The sequence below is a fragment of the Leucoraja erinacea genome, chromosome 5 (assembly GCF_028641065.1).
Source record: "Leucoraja erinacea ecotype New England chromosome 5, Leri_hhj_1, whole genome shotgun sequence".
Classification (NCBI taxonomy): domain Eukaryota; kingdom Metazoa; phylum Chordata; class Chondrichthyes; order Rajiformes; family Rajidae; genus Leucoraja; species Leucoraja erinaceus.
The window spans coordinates 8,784,650-8,803,143 of NC_073381.1; the positions used below are offsets into that span (position 1 = coordinate 8,784,650).

The 18,494-nt window shown below is 42.7% G+C and overlaps 1 protein-coding gene across 2 annotated transcripts in view; it reads left to right on the forward strand.

Annotated features, from left to right (window-relative positions):
* sim1a (SIM bHLH transcription factor 1a) overlaps positions 1-18,494 on the forward strand; it is a 92,441-nt gene that overhangs the window by 18,207 nt on the left and 55,740 nt on the right. For both annotated transcript variants that reach the window (XM_055635018.1, XM_055635017.1), the window contains exons 4-9: positions 108-197; positions 1,995-2,103; positions 2,203-2,288; positions 5,034-5,233; positions 7,943-8,049; positions 9,266-9,413. In XM_055635018.1, the coding sequence (XP_055490993.1) occupies positions 108-197; positions 1,995-2,103; positions 2,203-2,288; positions 5,034-5,233; positions 7,943-8,049; positions 9,266-9,413 (740 nt within the window). The remainder of the gene's footprint in view (positions 1-107; positions 198-1,994; positions 2,104-2,202; positions 2,289-5,033; positions 5,234-7,942; positions 8,050-9,265; positions 9,414-18,494) is intronic.

Genomic DNA, 18,494 nt, shown 5'->3' on the forward strand with positions numbered 1-18,494 from the left:
CAGATATTTATTGTGGTGGTCATCAAACTCCATTGTCAGAACTCCCGATCGTGCTTGTAGCCAGACGTTGATGCATTATTTCCCCGCTTGTCTTTCGGTCCATTCAGACGCTGGATGGTTTCATCTTCGTGGTTGCTCCAGATGGGAAGATCATGTACATTTCCGAAACGGCGTCAGTTCATCTGGGGCTGTCACAGGTAAGACATCGGTTCTTTCCGCTTGCTTGCTCTCCCGCCTGTGTCTGTGTGTGTGTGTGTGCGATTGCTTAGAATATGTGTCAACGCATTAGTAAAATATGTAGCCATTTATCATTGCATTTGCTATCTAATAAGATATAGTAACAGACACACATTAACTCGGTGGTTTCTGAAACATTATTTGCATGTTGGTATTTATCGTGTTAACATTCCGGGTTAATGAAGATCTGATTGACTGATATATTCGATCGGCGCCTCCTCTCTTTTTGTGAGGTTGTGATGGAGCTTTCTGATGAAACATGTTCATCGTGTATCCATTGTGCGTTCGCACAATTCAACACCATTCCCGGGGATTGAGCGATCAGGACTAAACCAGGGCCGTCCCTCGTATGGCTTTGCGCGTTCAAATGTACTTCACCTCATGGTCAGAATCGAAGATTCATAAAAATCACACATCAGGCAAGACTGACAAACGCATTACCAAAAAAAAAATATAACCCAGGATCAAGGAACCAAAGTTGTTGCATGCTCTTTGTGGAAATAATATTTTGACTGGTTTATGTGTAAACTGTAACTGAGCGCTCGTTGCTCTGAGATTCTACGATGTATTCATAGTTATTAACATTATCCCAAAGTATAACCTACAGAAAGGTTTAACGTTACAAATTCAGTGCAAGCAAACAATCTGTCACACAACGACATGGAAAAACATCAATTTATTCTAAGTGCCAGATTTTTCAATGTTTCTAAAAAAAAGCCTTACTCTGGTAAAATATGCCCTGGGTGCAAATAAACACAGCTTTACTGTTAGTACTTTATATTTTACCTGGATTGGTGTACATGGGTCTGAATCTGTGCACTGTCCAATGATTCTAGATCTATCAATTTTCTTTCCCAGAATTATTGAATGTTCAATATATTCTGCAAAGGAAGCTCAGTTTAAAGTAGAAATATATTGCATCACATTTTAACGACTAGCAAAGCACAATATATTAATTTATTTGTATAAAGATGGAAATATCCCAATTAAAATGTTTTGTTTTAAGATCCACCACTTCTAGTTTTTCTAAAGCATTGCGTACATTGCAATTGTTTGGGAAATAATTTTACTCTATCACACAATATGCAAAAGTTACCAACAGAATATTCAAAGGACATCAGATAATTGAGGGCCATTTTGAAACTTAATTTTCACTTAAAACAATTGTACTTCAATTGGAAGGGTAACAAAATAGCACCGTTCTAACAACATTTAGTTTCCCTGAAGCAGAGTGCATGACACTTGCAATGCATAGCACCCTACCCAAAAACTAAGGGGAAAAAGTGCATATTTATCTGGAGAAATCAAATCCTTCTGAATTATGTGGATCTTTTCAAAAGACTACCACAGTGTTAAATAAACCAAGAGCTATATAGCATTCTGACTTCAAAAAATGTTTAGATAATATTCCTGAAAATGATTAGCAAAATATTAATGGTGTACTAATGTGACAAGTGTGTAGTTGTTTTGTGAGTAATTTAGGACATATGATCATGTTGTATAATGGGAAACTCCACAAGTCTCGATGGCTAATTTTGAATATTTGTAGAAAATAATAAATATTACCCTGAAGAATACAATATCAATGTTTTACATATAAATAAATTAGATGTATGCAAATTTATTTGAGATTGCATAGATAATATTGGAATGTAAGGATGTAAATGTAAATATATATATATATATGTGTGTGATACATCTATTTTAATACAGAACCGTTTGCAAGTAACATTTAAAAGTGCTCCTGATGTTAACAGGTAGAGTTGACCGGGAACAGCATTTATGAGTATATTCACCCAGCTGATCACGATGAGATGACTGCAGTTCTAACAGCCCACCAGCCCTACCACTCTCACCTCGTTCAAGGTACACCCAGTCTATTCTCGCACATTCCCATCTCTGTTAATCTTTCACATTGTCACAACATCGCACTAAAGCGATTAAACTATTGGTATGTTTTGACAGAATATGAGATTGAACGTTCGTTTTTCCTGAGGATGAAATGTGTCCTAGCAAAGAGAAATGCCGGCTTGACGTGCGGTGGTTACAAGGTGGGTCGCGCTTATCTGTTTGATCACACAGGAACTTTTGCTGTTTTACTTTTCCTGTTCTGCAATTTAACGCAATAACACACACACACACACACACTCACACACACTCACACACACTCTCACACTCACATTCACATACACATACACACGCTGTTGGGGGGGGGGGGGGGGGTGCTGCAGCATCACACACACACTAACCACCCCCCACACACACAGGGGTGGGGGGAGGGGGGTATATATATACATACACACACACACACACACACACACATATATATATATATACACACACACATTTATATAATATACATACAGATGTATATACACACACAAAAGTTACTACCATTTGTAGAAAACAAAACGTGCACCGGACAGATAATCGAGAGCCATTTTGAAATGTATTGTTCACTTTAAATAATTTTACTGCAATTGGAAGAGTACCGAAACATATATATTGAAAATACCATTTCACTTTGCACTCATCAAATTGTTGTTCATAGTCATAAATATATGGGAGAAAATCTCACATATTTAGGACTAAGAGCAGCATGTGGACAAGTACAAAATCAAATGTTATTTTCAAAATACTTTTTCTGTTTGCTTGATTGCTTTAAAGTGCTGGAGGGCTCTCCAACATTGGGAGTGTGTTGTTTTGCCTGGACGTGTGCAATATTCCACACAGAGAGATTTAAACAAAAAATGGTGATTGTCTGATAACTAAAGGCAAACAAAACAGAGAGTGAACTTGATTTATAATGGGAATTAGGTACAAAGAAAAAATAATGTATAATGTCGTCTTGTAAGTTGCCATGTTGCAGAATTCATTTCCAAATCCAGGTCCATCATTTATCACCTCTGCCTCAGAACATTGTTTTGACCATTTAGCGTGAGATTTAAGTCAAATGCAGGGCAGAGTGGGCAGAGTACCTCTCTTGAAGGCCATTTAGTGTAGTATTGTCTAGTTTAGTTTAGTGATACCGGGCGGTTCCCGGAGGTTCCCGGAGGTTTTTGTCAGTCTCCCTACCTGCTTCCGCTACCAGCAACCTCCGGCAACTACCTCCAACCTCCGGGAACCGCACGGAAACCTTGGGTGGGGCGCAAAGTCTCCAGAGGTTTCCGTTCAGGTTTCCTAAGTGGGACAGGGGCATTAGACACCATCATACACACTAGGGACAATTTACATTTTTCCTGAGCCAATTAATCTACAAACCTGTAGGTCTTTGGAGTGTGGCAGGAAACAAAGATTTTGGAGAAAACCCACGCGGTCTCAGGGAGAACGTACAAACTCCCACACAGGCAGCAGCCACAGCCAGGATCCAACCCGGGTCTCTGATGCTGTAAGCGCTGTAAGGCAGCATCTCCACTGCCGCTCCACCGTGCCACCCCTGCCAGTTTTGTGAACCAGTTTTGATTTTAATGAAAGTGCAGCAGGTTTCCTAGTCAGCATTGCTCACAGCAGCACATTTATTAAACAACTTACCACAGAAGGATTTGAGTTCACCGTCTCAGTCTATAACTGCCATATCACCCTTTCCTATGCATTCAGTCATTTCAAGTCACATATTGGAGGATTTCAAATAAATTGATATTTTCCACACTGTCAAATCCAAAAATAAAATATATTTATATCTGGCACATAGTGTATCTAATAGAGCCCACGCAAAGCTGATTGTAGATTATTCAGTTGGCTCGGGCAATAAAACGTTGGTCCATTACAGTAAAACTATAAGCTTTGTGCCTTCTTGTGCAAATGCAGAATTCAGAGTGGAGCTCTAATGCACTAAGTAATATTCCTGGTGGTCTGTCAATTCCTAGTCAAACTGACAGGTAATGGTGTCTCACTGGGAAGAATATGACATTACTTACTTTCCTGATGAATGCTTGTCTCATGATCCCAGGCTGCAGTGCCTACATACAGACACACGGAGAAACTTACATAGAAACATAGAAAATAGGTGCAGGAGTAGGCCATTCGTCCCTTCGAGCCTGCACCGCCATTCAATATGATCATGACTGATCATCCAACTCAGTATCCTGTACCTGCCTTCTCTCCATACACCCTGATCCCTTTAGCCACAAGGGCCACATCTAACTCCCTCTTGAATATAGCCGATGAACTGGCCTCAACTACCTTCTGTGGCAGAGAATTCCACAGATTCACCACTCTCTGTGTGAAAAAATGTTTTTCTCATCTCGGTCCTAAAAGATTTCCCCCTTATCCTTAAACTGTGACCCCTTGTTCTGGACTTCCCCAACATCGGGAACAATCTTCCTGCATCTAGCCTGTCCAACCCCTTAAGAATTTTGTAAGTTTCTATAAGATCAGAGTAGTTCATCTGACTAGGACACAAAGAGTCACAGGTTGATCAGATGTGAATGAACTGAAGGGAGGTGTTAGCACAGGGAGCAGCAACACTGCCCAAAATTTCATTCCAGTGTGGTTCCATCTTGGGATACTGGCATTTTCCAAGTATCCTACGGCCAAATTTAAAGCTAGGGTGGCTTTAATTTGCTTTAGTTTAGTTTAGAGATACAGCGGGGAAATTGGCCCTTCGGCCAACTTTAAATTGCCCCTGGTAGGTGGATTCAACAGTGGGATAACATAGAACTAAAGATCGATGAGTGAAGGGGTGATCGATGGTCGGCATGAACTTGGTGGGCCGAAGGGCCTGTTTCCATGCTGTAATTTTCAATTCAATTCAATTCAATTCAATTCAATTCAATTCAATTCAATATCTCTTGCAGGTCATCCATTGTAGTGGCTATTTAAAGATACGCCAATACAGTCTGGACATGTCGCCTTTCGATGGATGTTATCAAAATGTTGGATTGGTCGCAGTTGGCCATTCACTGCCTCCCAGCGCTGTGACAGAGATTAAACTGCACAGCAACATGTTCATGTTTCGAGCCAGCCTTGACATGAAACTTATATTCCTTGATTCCAGGTAAGGCCATTGTAAGTGGCAAGTAAATGTTTGACTAAGATGGAAGTCCGTGATGGTTGTTCACCCACTTGTCGTCCAAGCATGACATTGTCTAAATTAGCACTGCAGTTGGTTTGCAAAGGCAGAAGTTTGCTTTTAGAATTGAAACACCAAATAGTGTCAAAATACTGTAAGAGGATCGCAGGTCGGCGTGGACTCAGTGGGGGCGAAGGGCCTGTTTCCGCGCTGTAGCTCCAGACTAAACTAAGTAACTCAGAGGTCGGCACAGGGGCGCAGCGGTAGAATTGCTGCTTTTCAGCGCCAGACACCTAGAGTTAAATTCTGACTACGGGTTTTGTCTGTACAGAGTTTGTACTGCAATCGCATGGGTTTTCTCTGGATGCTCCGGTTTCCTCCCACACTCCAAAGATGTACCGATTTGTAGGTTAATTGTCATGGATTTTTTTGTCTTAAAAAATTGTAAATTGTCCCTAGTGTGTAGGATCGTGCTACTGTACGGGGATCATTGGGCGGCATAGACTCAGTGGGCCGAAGGGCCTGAGCCCGTGTTGTACCTCTGTGAAAGGAGCTGAATTTACCTCTGATTTACCTTAGCCTTTGGCTAAACAGCAGCTCTTATTTAATCAATTAATAGTGTGGAATTAAAGCTAATCTGGAAGTTAAAAACAAGCTAATGGCAGGACAATGCAATCTTATTAAAAAACTCACAATGGGAGGTTTAAAGAAACATTTCAGAACATACATGAGCTTAAGGCAATAGGTAGAGTCACATAACACGGGAAGAGTTGAGTTTAATTCAGTTTCATTTATTGCCACGTGTACAGTGTTGCATGCTAACCAGTCAGCGGAGAGATAATGCATGACTACAATTGAACCATCCGCAGTGTACAGATAAATGATAAAGGGAATGACATGAATAATATTTAGTACAAGATAAAGCCAGTGAAGTCCAATCAAAGATAGTCCCAGGGTCTCCAATGAGATAGATTATAGATCAGGACTGCTCGCCAGTTGATGGTAAGATGGTTTATTTGCCTGATAACATCTTATAAAGGAAGAGGTCCTTTGGCCCAACTTGTCCATGCCGAGTATGCTATCCATGTACACTTGTCCCGTTTGCCCGCATATCCCTCTAAACCTTCCCTGTCCAAAATTCTGGCATTCCATATATGTACCACCCTCCATGTGAAAAGTGGGATAACAGAACTTGTATGAATGGGTGGTGGAGTGATGGATGGTCAACATGGAGTCGGTGGGCTGAAGGGCCTGTTTCCATGCTGTACCTCTAAACCATCAAGGATGGAGCTGCCTGGCTCATTAAAACTCCGACCACCATCCTAACTATCCTCTCTCTCCATTGGTCATTGTTCTATGCTCCACTTACCTGACTGAAGCCATAACCCTTAATGCAAAACACTGTAGATGCTAGTTGCCAAGGAAAGACACAAAATGTTGGAGTAATGCAACAGATCAGGCAGCATCCCTGGAGAACATGGATAGATGATGTTCTGTCTGAAGAAGGGTTACAACCTGAAACTTCACATGCTTGATCAATGGTGTTTTAGCATTAATGTTATTATTATTAATGTTTAGTGTTTTCTGAGTCATTCATAACTGTCGCTGTATGTCATGTTGTTACTTGTGGGCGGAGCACCAAGGCAAATTCCTTGTATGTGAATGCTTGGCCAATAAACATACTTACTTACTTACTTACGATACTAAGCACAGACTGGGCAACCATTTCGCAGAACAACTATGCTCAGCCTGCTTTAGCCGACACGATCGCTCAGTTACCAAATGTTTTTAATCCTCTTCCCACTCTCATATTGGCCTTTCTGTCCTGGGCTGCCTTCCACTATCAGAGTGAGGCCACAGGCAGATTGGAGGAACAGCATCTCATATTTCACTTGGGCAGCTTACAGCCCAGCGAGCGGCATGAGTATTAATTACTCAAACTTCAAGTATCCATTCCATCTCTCCCTGTCCCTCCCCCACCCAAGTCCACTTGCTAATTTCACCGTTGGTATCCCTCCTTTATCAACTCGTCCCCAGCCAACAATGGACCATTGTGGGCTCCATCTTCCTGAATCATTGATGCAGACTCTGCTTTGTTCTGTACCTTCCCAAACCTCTAGTTTTCCCCTTCCTGACTCTCAGTCTGATGAAGGGTCTTGACCCGAAACGTCACCTATTCCTTTTCTCCAGAGATGCTGCCTGACCCGCTGAGTAACTCCAGCATTTTGTGTCTATCTTCGATGTAAACCTGCATCTGCAGTTTATTCTTATACATAAATTTGTGACTAGCCTAGATTAATGCTATGGCCCAAAAACCTACCCTGTTCTTGGAATTCTTACCTTCCCATAGGTCTCAAAATGAGGGACATTATCCTCATTTAACTTCCGTTATCTTCCACTGATTACGTTTATTCGGTAATAGTGAAATGTAATAGATAGAGGGAACTTACTGGACTTTTATCCTGCACTAAACGTTATTCCTGTTATTCTCTTCATCGTGTATCTGTACACTGTGGGTGGCTCAATTGTAATCATGTATTGCCTCTCTGTTGACTGGTCCGCACATACCGAAAGCTTTTCACTGTACCTCAGTACACGTGACGATAAACTAAACTCAAAATAAAATGAAGTCAACAATGATATAGCATATTCATCTATAGCTACTTCTGCAACTTTTCTCTCTGTCTGATGCAGGGTAGCTGAGCTGACCGGGTATGAACCTCAGGATTTAATAGAAAAAACTCTCTACCATCATGTACATGGGTGTGACACGTTTCATTTGCGCTGTGCCCATCATTTGTGTAAGTACTTTTCCAGGTGCAAGAGTCTTTTTATTTCTGATTATTGTTTAAAAGATAGAAGACCATGTCAGTAGAGAGGAATTAGGCCATTCGGGCCATCGACTACGACATGGCTGATACCATACGATACGATATGATACGATGGCACTTTATTGTCAAACCGAGGTCTGAAATTTGTTTTTGCATGCAGCCACACAATAAAACAAAGAACACAACACACAATAGAGTCCAACATAAAACATCACCACACAGCAGAATCAAAACATTTCCCACTGTGAGGGAAGGCACCAAATTCAGTCATCTTCCTCGATGATCTATCATTCCCTCCCAACCCCATTCTCCTGCCTTCTACCCATAACCTTTGATGGGCATACCTAATCAAGAACCTATCAATCTGCTCTCTTGGCAATATATTGGCCTCCACAGCCTTCTTTGGCAATAACTTCCACAGATTCACCACCCTCTGGAAGAAGTCCCCCCTCATCTCCATTCTAAAGGTACACCCTTTGATTCTGAGGCTGTGCCCTCTGGTCCTGGACTCTCCCATTTATGGAATCCCACTGCTGGAATCTTTCATTATCCAAAAGGTTTAAGTGAGACCCCCCCCTCATCCTCCAGCGGGTACAGGTCCAGAGTCATCAAGCGCTCCTCATACTTTAACCCAATCATCCCGGGATCATTCTCGTAAACCTCCTCTGGACCCTCTGCAATGACAGCACGCACCTTCTCAGATATGGGGGGCACAAAACTGCTCACAATACTCCAAATAGGTTTTCATACTTGGTCATGGGTTTGAAACGTCCTTTTTGGCATTACCCTCACTTGATAATTGGAGATTGTAGCAATTTTACAAACTCTAAAAGGGGGGGAAAAAAGCAAATCTGCTGCTAATGTGTTTCCAATGATGGATGCCAGAAATGGCCAGTGCTCTGGAAGCTAGCGCTAAACACCCTGGGGGCAGAATAATACAAATTGGGCCCAAGTCGTCTGGCCAAGACGCCAAATTACCTTCCTTCTGGAATCAAAATATGATCTTGATTGTTTGAACAGCATAACTTGGGGGAATTACAAATACATTCTAAGTCACTGTGGTAATCTTAGGAACAATATTTTTAAACATTTAAACAGAGATGCATTGTGTTCCGAGATTGTAGACGTAATTTTTTGTGCGTTTAGTTAATAGAAAATACTAATCGGTTTTCCTTTCTGTTAACAGTGCTTGTTAAAGGACAGGTAACAACAAAGTATTATCGGTTCCTTGCAAAGCATGGTGGCTGGGTTTGGGTACAAAGCTACGCAACTATTGTCCACAACAGCAGATCGTCAAGGCCACACTGCATCGTCAGCGTCAACTATGTCCTCACGTGAGCATCCTGTTACCTTCTCCTTAATTGTCCAAATGCAGGAGACTTTTAGTTCAGAGGTACAGCGTGGAAACAGGCCCTGCGGCCCACCGAGTCTGCGCCGACCAGCGCTCCCCGCACACTAACACTCTCCCACACACGCTAGGGACAAGTTACAATGATACCAAACCAATTCATCTACAAACCTGTACGTCTTTGGAGTGTGGGAGGAAACCGAAGATCTTTGAGAAAACCCACGTGGTCACGGGGGGAAACGTACACACTCCGTTTAGACAAGCACCTGCAGCCAGGATCAAACCCGGGTCTATGGCGCTGTAAGGCAGCAACTCTACCGCTGCGCCTCCATACCGCCCTATGTCAGCCTATTATTTTGCAATAGTTACATATGTCCCAAAGCACTGGGATGCTTTGTCATAACAAGAGCATTATACCTGAAATGTGGTTGGCTTTAGTTGTCTTCGACCTTCTCATTCACTTGTGATCCCACACGGCTATGCATACCTATCACTCCTACATTCTAAGGACGTGCAGGTATGTAGGTTAATTGGCTTCTATAAATTGCCCTTGGATTGGTGGACGTAGAGCTAATGTATGGATGATCAATGGTCAGCATGCATTCGGTGGGCCGAAAGGCCTGTTTCCACGATGTTTCTTTAAACTAAAAACATATAGTGTGTATTTATGTGTAGGTTATTCTGTGGCTTTAAGAACACAACGTCTAATAGAGATGGACTTCGCTAAGACACAATCCTCTGGCAAACTTATCCACGATCATTTCCAGGCAGTCTTGGGCTTGCAGGAACTTAGTAGCTTCCTTTTAGAGAGTTTAGTTTATTGTCGTGTGCACCAAGGTACAGTGAAACTTTTTTTTTGTCAGTCAGCGGAAAGTCAGTCAGTCTGAAGAAGGGTCTCGACCCGAAACGTCACCCATTCCTTCTCTCCAGAGATGCTGCCTGTCCCCGCTGAGTTACTCCAGCATTCTGTGCCTATCAGCGGAAAGACAATGTAGCCATCAACAGTGTGTAGATACATGATAAAGGGAATAGCATGAATAATGTTTAGTGCAAGATAAAGCTAGTATTGTGTGATCAAAGATAGTCCAAGGGTCTCCAAGTAGGTAGATAGTAGTTCGGGACTGCTGTGTGGTTGCGGTAGGATGAATCTGGAGGTGTGCGTTTTCACACTTCTGTACCTTTTGCCGGATGGGAGAGGGGGGAAGAGGGAGTGTCCAGGGTGCGACTCATCCTTGATTATGCTGCTGGCCTTGCCGAGGCAGCGTGAGGTATAAATGAGGAGTCAATGGAAGGGAAGTTTGGTTTGTGCGATGGTCTGGGTTGCGTCCACAATTCTCTACAATTTCGTGTGGTTCTTTGAATGTTTTTTATTGTTTTATATTTGAAAAAGACACTCTGAATAATCCGAAAAAATTAAAATCTTCAATAATTATGCTATTGTCCTTCCGTCTCAGGGAAGGTGCAAAGAGTGATCCGTCACTCTCTTTGCCATTATTGTGCCCACACCACCCGTCAGCAGCAGTGTCCTCGAACATCGATATCACGAGCAATCACAGTGCTTTCAGTTTAGTTTGTTTATTGTCACATGTATCGAGCTACAGTGAAATGCTTTTGTTGCGTGCTAACCAGTCAGCGGAAAGACAATACCATATTACAATCGAACCATTCACAGTGTACAGATACATGATAAGGGAATAACGTTTAGTGCAAGGTAAAGCCAGTAAAGTCCGATCAAAGATTGTCCGAGGGTCACCAATAATTGTTCAGATAGTTGTTCAGCACTGCTCTCTGGTTGTTGTAGCTTGGTTCAGTTGCCTGATAACCACCGGATAAAAAACTGTCCCTGAATCTGGAGGTGTGCGTTTTCACACTTCTGTACCTTTTACTCAATGGGAGACACTGCAGTTGTGAAAATATTAAAAACGTTTGGGCAAATGTCATCATTTTACCTTTGACTTTCAGAACATTTATTTTGAAAAATCATTCTATCTATCTATCTATCTATCTATCTATCTATCTATCTATCTATCTATCTATCTATCTATCTATCTATCTGTCTGTCTGTCTGTCTGTCTGTCTGTCTGTCTGTCTATGTCTGTCTATCTGTCTATCTGTCTATCTGTCTATCTATCTATCTGTCTATCTATCTATCTATCTATCTATCTATCTATCTATCTATCTATCTATCTATCTATCTATCTATCTATCTACTTCTGTCTGTCTGTCTGCCTACAAACAATAATAGTACAAAGACATAAACAATGCTCCCAGGTCCATGTAGTTCAGAGCTTATTTGGAGGTTGTAGTGTTTAATAGCCTGATGGTTGGAGGGAAGAAGCTGCTCCTGAACCTGGACGTTACAGTTCTCAGGCTCCTGTATCTTCTTCCCGATGGCAGGAATGGAATGAGAGCGTGTTCAGGATGGTGGGGGTCTCTGATGATGCTGGCTGCCTTTTTGAGGCAGCGACTCCTGTAGTTCCCTCCGATGGTGGGGAGCAAAGATCCTATAGCAAGCAAGATAGACCACTCCTTCTAAATGCAATGGGCTGACGTGTAGTACGCAACGGAGCGGAACGTGGGCCTTTTTTTCTTCCATTTCAGTAACCCGATCCGACCCGACCTGACCCGACTCACAGTGTAATCGACGTTGCGAGGGAACAGTTTGTGTTAATAAATTATAATTCTGAAAATGAGGAGAAGATTTCCTTGTATCCTATGGGATCTTTGGTGCGGAGACGGAAGCCGGTTACGGAAATGGGGCCGAACATTACCCATGAATCTGCCCATGACCGTACTATGTCTTTTTCGTCCAGTGGTCTATCTTGCTCGCTCTAGGATCTTTGGTGGGGAGGTCAATATTCATGACGTACTGTGGGCAGTGTTGACGACTTTTTTGCAATCTTCTTAACCATCTGGTCAGAGAATCTTCCAAGGTAACCCACAGAGCCTCCACTGCTCTCACGGATCTATCATTGGGCTCCGCTCATTCATCATGCTATCTTTCATTAATATGATCCAAAAAAACCCAGTATGACTTTCATTCAGTCAAGGGCCTGTTTCCGTGCTGCATCTCTAAAGTCTAAAGTCTAAAGTTTAAAGTTTAAAGTAAAATCTAAACTGTATAAATTGTAATGTCCAGGTTCAGAAACAGCTTCTTCCTTACAGGCACTAGGCTATTAAACACTACAACCTCCAAATAAGCTCTGAACATAGACGACTATTGTTATTATTGCACTATTATTGTTTGTTTGTTTTATTATGTGTACGCATGTGTGTGTGTGTGTGTGTATATATATGTGTGCGTGTGTGTGTATATATGTATATATATATATGCTGTGTGTGTGTTTATGTGTATTTAAAATAAATATAAATATATAATATATATATATTTGTATATGTGAGTATGTGCATATATACACGCACTGAACTTTTTTCCTCGTTTATTATATTGTTTGCAGTGTACTATGTTTACATATTCTGTTGTGCTGCTACAAGTAAGAATTTCATTGTTCCACCTGGGACATGTGACTTCACTCTTAGAAAAAGGGCTTCCCCAATCTTGGCTGTAAACTTACTTGCTTACTTACTTACTGACCGCACTGTTTTAAATCTCCCCACTGTTCCCCCACTCGCCCTCCTTGCTCCGACTCCCTGACACAGACCAGGAAGGGTAATGATGCCAGATTCCCTTTCCTGAAGGACATGTGTGAAACAGATGGGTTTTTACAATACTCTGGTAGTATCGTGCCCACTGTTACTGAGGTCAGCTTTTGGCCCATTTTTATTTCTCCAGTTTGCCTTCTGAATCTCTCCTGTTTGGTACATAGGTTGTGCCAACAACCAGTGGGGGACTGGCCAGGGTGTCAGCTTGCCCGACGGCAAGTGTGCCCCTGATGAAGTGATAGCAAGTGATAACATTGTAGTTGTGGGTGGGCCCTCTTTGTCTCCTGGCAACCAATATTTTTAGACCCAGTCCGCCACTGCCAACAACATGGACATGGCTAGGACAAGAGAATGAGAGGAATAAGTCGGGTAAATGCAGTGTATTTTACCAAGAGTAGGTGAATGAAGAACCATTGGTTTAAGGTGAGAGAGATAAGATTGCACCTGAACCTAAGGAGCAACTGTTTTTTCCACAAAGGGGGGTGGGTATATAGAACAAGCTGCCAGAGGAGGTAGTTGAGGCAGGGACTATTGCAACGTTTAAGAAACATTTAGATAGGTATATGGGTAGAACAGGTTTAGAGGGATATGGGCAAAAACATCATCATGTTTCCCACTCTGATGATATTCTGTACCTTTGCTACTTTGGGTACCAGCGAGAGGACAGAACAGGTTTAGAGGGATATGGGCAAAATGCAGGCAGGTGGGATTAATGTAGATAGGACAAGTTGGTTGGCATGGGCAAGTTGGGCTGAAGGGCCTGTTTCCACACTGTTTGATGATCTTAGTACAAAGGGAGTACTATATCTCAGGGCTGTGTGGAGATATCTTTAACAGATATCATCATATTTAGAAAAATCTTCATTAAGGAGATTGGGGAAGAGGTTGAGTAAGTTGTGTGTGTTGGTCAGAGGTTATCTCCTTCCGAGCAGTTGAGCTACCAAGCCATTCTGTGTGAGGGACATTGATGTTTCCCACTCTGATGATATTCTGTACCTTTGCTACTTTGGGTACCAGCGAGAGGACAGCACATGGTGATTGGCAGGATCTGGGCGGCATAGTGGTGCAGCTGGTAGAGCCACTGCCTCACAGCACCAGCGACCCGGGTTCCATCCCGACCGACCTCGGTGTGGAGTTTGCACGTTCTCCCAATGACCACGTGGGTTTCCTCCAGGTGCCCCGGTTACCTCCCACATCCCAATGATGTGCGGCTTTTTAGGTTCATTGTCATCTGTAAAATTGCCCATGGTGTGCAGGGAGTGGTTGAGAAAGTGGGATGTGGTGAAACTAGTGTGAATGTGTAGTTGGCGTAGACTCGGTGGGCCATAGGGCCTGGTTCCATGCTGTACCTCTGAACTAAACTAAACTAAAAGCAGGACATATTTTTGTCCGTACTTAATGATGCCAATCGGACAATCTCAAAGCCATTCTCTGCCTCCTGTCCACTACTTTGCCACCGTTTATGATCAATCTCCCCAGCCAGTGAGCAAGAACATATTCAGAGATGGTGATGGAGGATTGTAAAATCTTGCCTGAATTACCTGGTCACCTTGACGAGGCAAAAAAATCTCAGAGACTCCCTCCAACATACTATACAGGGTCACCAAATGAGCACATGGTAGTTCAGCACTGCTCTCTGGTTGTGGTAGGATGATTCAGTTGGCCGGCAACAGCTGGGAAGAAACTGTCCCTGAATCTGGAGGTGTGCGTTTTCACACCTCTACACCTTTTGCCTGATGGGAGAGTGGAGAAGAGGGTGCGAATCTTCGTTGATTATGCTGCTGGCCTTGCGGAGGCAGCATGAGGTATAAATGGAGTCAATAGAAGGGAGGTTGGTTTGTGTGTGATGGTCTGGGCTGCGTCCACAATTCGCTAATTTCTTGTGGTCTTGGATGGAGCCGTTGCCAAAACAAGCTGTGATGCATCCCGATAAAATGCTTTCTACGGCGCGTCTGTAGTGTGAATGGGTGATTGGTGGTCGCCGTGGACTTGACGGGCTTAACGGTCAGTTTCCATGCCGTATCTCACAAATCTAGAGTGAACTAAACTATAAGCAAGGGCAGAACGAGTAGAAATAGACAGAGCAAAGAAGAGGCCATTCAATCCTTCCTTCCTGTTCCAGCTCTTTGAAAGATGTATCAAATTAGTACAATTAGAGTGATACAGTGTGGAAACAGGCCCTTCCGCCCAACTTGCCCACACCGGCCAACTTGTCCCAGCTACACTAGTCCCACCTGCCTGTACTTGGTCCATATCCCTCCAAACCTGTCCTACCCATGTACCTGTCTTTTTTTTTAATTTAAAAAAAAAATGTTGTTAGAAGTAAGTACAATAATATGGTACCGTAGATACCTAGTATATATTGACATGTTCCATTTCTTGTACAGCTTCTTATTTTTTTAATTTTAACAGTAAAAAGGAGACAGAAAGAGAATAAAAAAGAGATAGAGAGGTGTGTGATACCGGAAGGTGAGAAAAAGGAAAGGAGAAAGAAAGAAAAGGTAGAAAGCAGACGAATAAAGGAGAGATAGCTATTTATTATTCTTGACCACCATTCACCAAATCCTGAAACAGATTGTTGCACCATATGCTTGTAAGAAGTCGACAAATTGAGACCAAATCCTTAAGAATTCATGGACCTGTCAAACTGTTTCTTAAACGTTGGGATAGTCCCAGCCTCAACTACCTCCTCTGGCAGCTTGTTCCATACACCCACCACCCTTTGTGAGAAAAAGTCACCCCTCAGATTCCTATTAAATCTTTTCCCCTTCACTTTGAACCGATGTCCTCTGGTCCTCAATTCCCCAACTCTGGGCAAGATACTGTGCATCTACCCAATCTATTCCTCTCATGTTTTTGTACACCTCTGTAAGATCAGCCCTCATCCTCCAGTGCTCCATGGAATAGAGTCCCAGCCTACTCAACCTCTCCCTATAGCTCACACCCTCTAGTCCTGGCAACATCCTCGTAAATCTTCCCTGAACCCTTTCAAACTTGACAACATCTTTCCTATAACATGGTGCCCAGAACTAAACACAATATTCTAAATGCGGTCTCACCAACGTCTTAGAGAGTTCTCTGGAACTCTCTGCCACAGAAGGTGGTTGAGGCCAGTTCATCGGCTATATTTAAGAGGGAGTTAGATGTGGCCCTTGTGGCTAAAGGGATCAGGGGGTATGGAGAGAAGGCAGGTACAGGATACTGAGTTGGATGATCAGCCATGATCATATTGAATGGCGGTGCAGGCTCGAAGGGCTGAATGGCCTACTCCTGCGCCTATTTTCTATTTTTTATGTTTCTATATTATACATCTGCAACACGATCTCCCAACTTCTATACTTCTTGTGCTCTTTCCCAGAACCACTGTGACATTGCACCCTTCGATAGTAATTTAATTTTCTATATCTCCATCTGGATTTTCATATTTCCTTTCCTTCCATTCTCGCTCTTCATTAGCAAAGAACCTGTTGGCCCTTCCTCCCTCAGTTCTCTAGATTTGCTTCCAAACGTGAAGTTCTGCACCCGCAATACAAATGAACGAAATTGGCCTTTTAACCCTGTTGGTTTGGTCTGGTTTTTTGCAACAGCAGCATTGATATGAATCATTGTTTGCCTCTCATTTCTATGCTTGTCCCCAAGGCAGCTTTTCACAAACGGTGTTCGTGGAAGTAATGTAAGTTCTGCTCGAAACTAATTAGATTTTTGTTTAAGAAACAGCTGGTGCTCCCGTAAGTGTGATTCCACCTGCAATTATGGAACGGAATCTCTTAGCTCATCCGATGACAGTGAAAATATTCTTTAAGTACTTTCATTTATTATTGTCACATTTACCGAGGTACAGTGAAAAGCTTTTGTTTGCCTGCTATAGGGCAAAGAAAAGACTGCATGATTACAATCTAGCCATCCACAGTGCACAGATAAAGGAGAAAGGGTGCAATTCCAGGATAGTGGGCATGCATACAGGATAAAGTATTTTGTAGTAACAAATCAAAAGCAGAATAGATTTTTAGTTTAGTTTAGTTTAGAGATACAGCACAGAAACAGGATCTTTGGCTCACCAAGTCTGGCCCGACCAGCGATCACCCCGTACGCTAACACTAGCCGACATTCGTGGGACAATTTACAATCTTTACCAAAACCAATTAACCTACAAACCTGTATGTCTTTGGAGGGTGGGAGGAAACTGAAACCTACCCGATCAACGGGGAGAACGTACAAACTCTGTAAAGTCCGCAACCGATATAAACAATAATAAAACTATAAATAACCTAAGTGGGTAGAGCTGCTGCCTCAGTGCTAGGATGAGAGGGGATTTTATTGAAACGTATAGGATTATTAAGCGTTTGGACACGCTAGAGGCAGGAAACATGTTCCCGATGACAGGGAAGTCCAGAACCAGTGGCCACAGTTTAAGAATAAGGGGTAGGCCATTTAGAACGTAGATGAGGAAACACTTGTTCACACAGAGAGTTGTGAGTCTGTGGAATTCTCTGCCTCAGAGGGTGGTGGAGTCCGGTTCTCTGGAGAACTTTCAAGGGAGAGCTAGATAGGGCTCTTGAAGATAGCGGAATCAGAGGAATATGGGGAGAAGGCAGAAACGGGGTACTGATTGTGGATGAACAGCCATGATCACATTGAATGGCGGTGGTGGCTTGAAGGGCTGAATGGCCTACTCCTGCACCTATTGTCCATTGTCTTTCGAGACCCGGGTTCGACCCTGACCTCGGATGCTGTCTATGTGTGGAGTTTGCACGTTCTCCCTGTGAGTTCATGGGTTTCCTCAGGGTTCTCTGGTTTCCTCCTACATCCCAAAGACGTGTGGGTTTGTAGGTTCACTGACTGCTGCAAAAATGCCTCGAGTGTGTGTAGAGAGTGAATGAGAAATTGGGATTACGTAGAATGGATGATCGATGGTTGTCGTGGACTTGATGGATCGAAAGGGCTGTTTCCATGCTGCATCTCTGAACGGAATAAACTAAATCAATAAAATGACTTGCCCTATCAATTCTGCAGGCCAAGGTTTCTCACTCAAATGATGGAGCTTCCAATCCTGTCCCACCTCCGGGTGTTGTGAGTTGAGAGATTTAATTCTGAACTTTCCTAACAAGGCTGGTTTTTCCCTTTGGACTGCATTTGTAGTCCACACTGGAGCAGAGTGACTGGTCTATTGGCCTCTATCATTCAGCAGGTCCTAAATTTACAGTGGTCGATCATGTAATCGTGTAAGTGGGGGATCCTGAAGCCGATGGCATGGTCACATATGATTAATTATTATGCAGCTGAAAATAAAAATTATATATAAATTACAAATTAAATATGAATTATATATGTTTCACACAAAGTGTGGTAGGTGTGTGGAATGAGCTGCCAGAGGAGGCAGTTGAGGCCGGGACTATCCCAATGT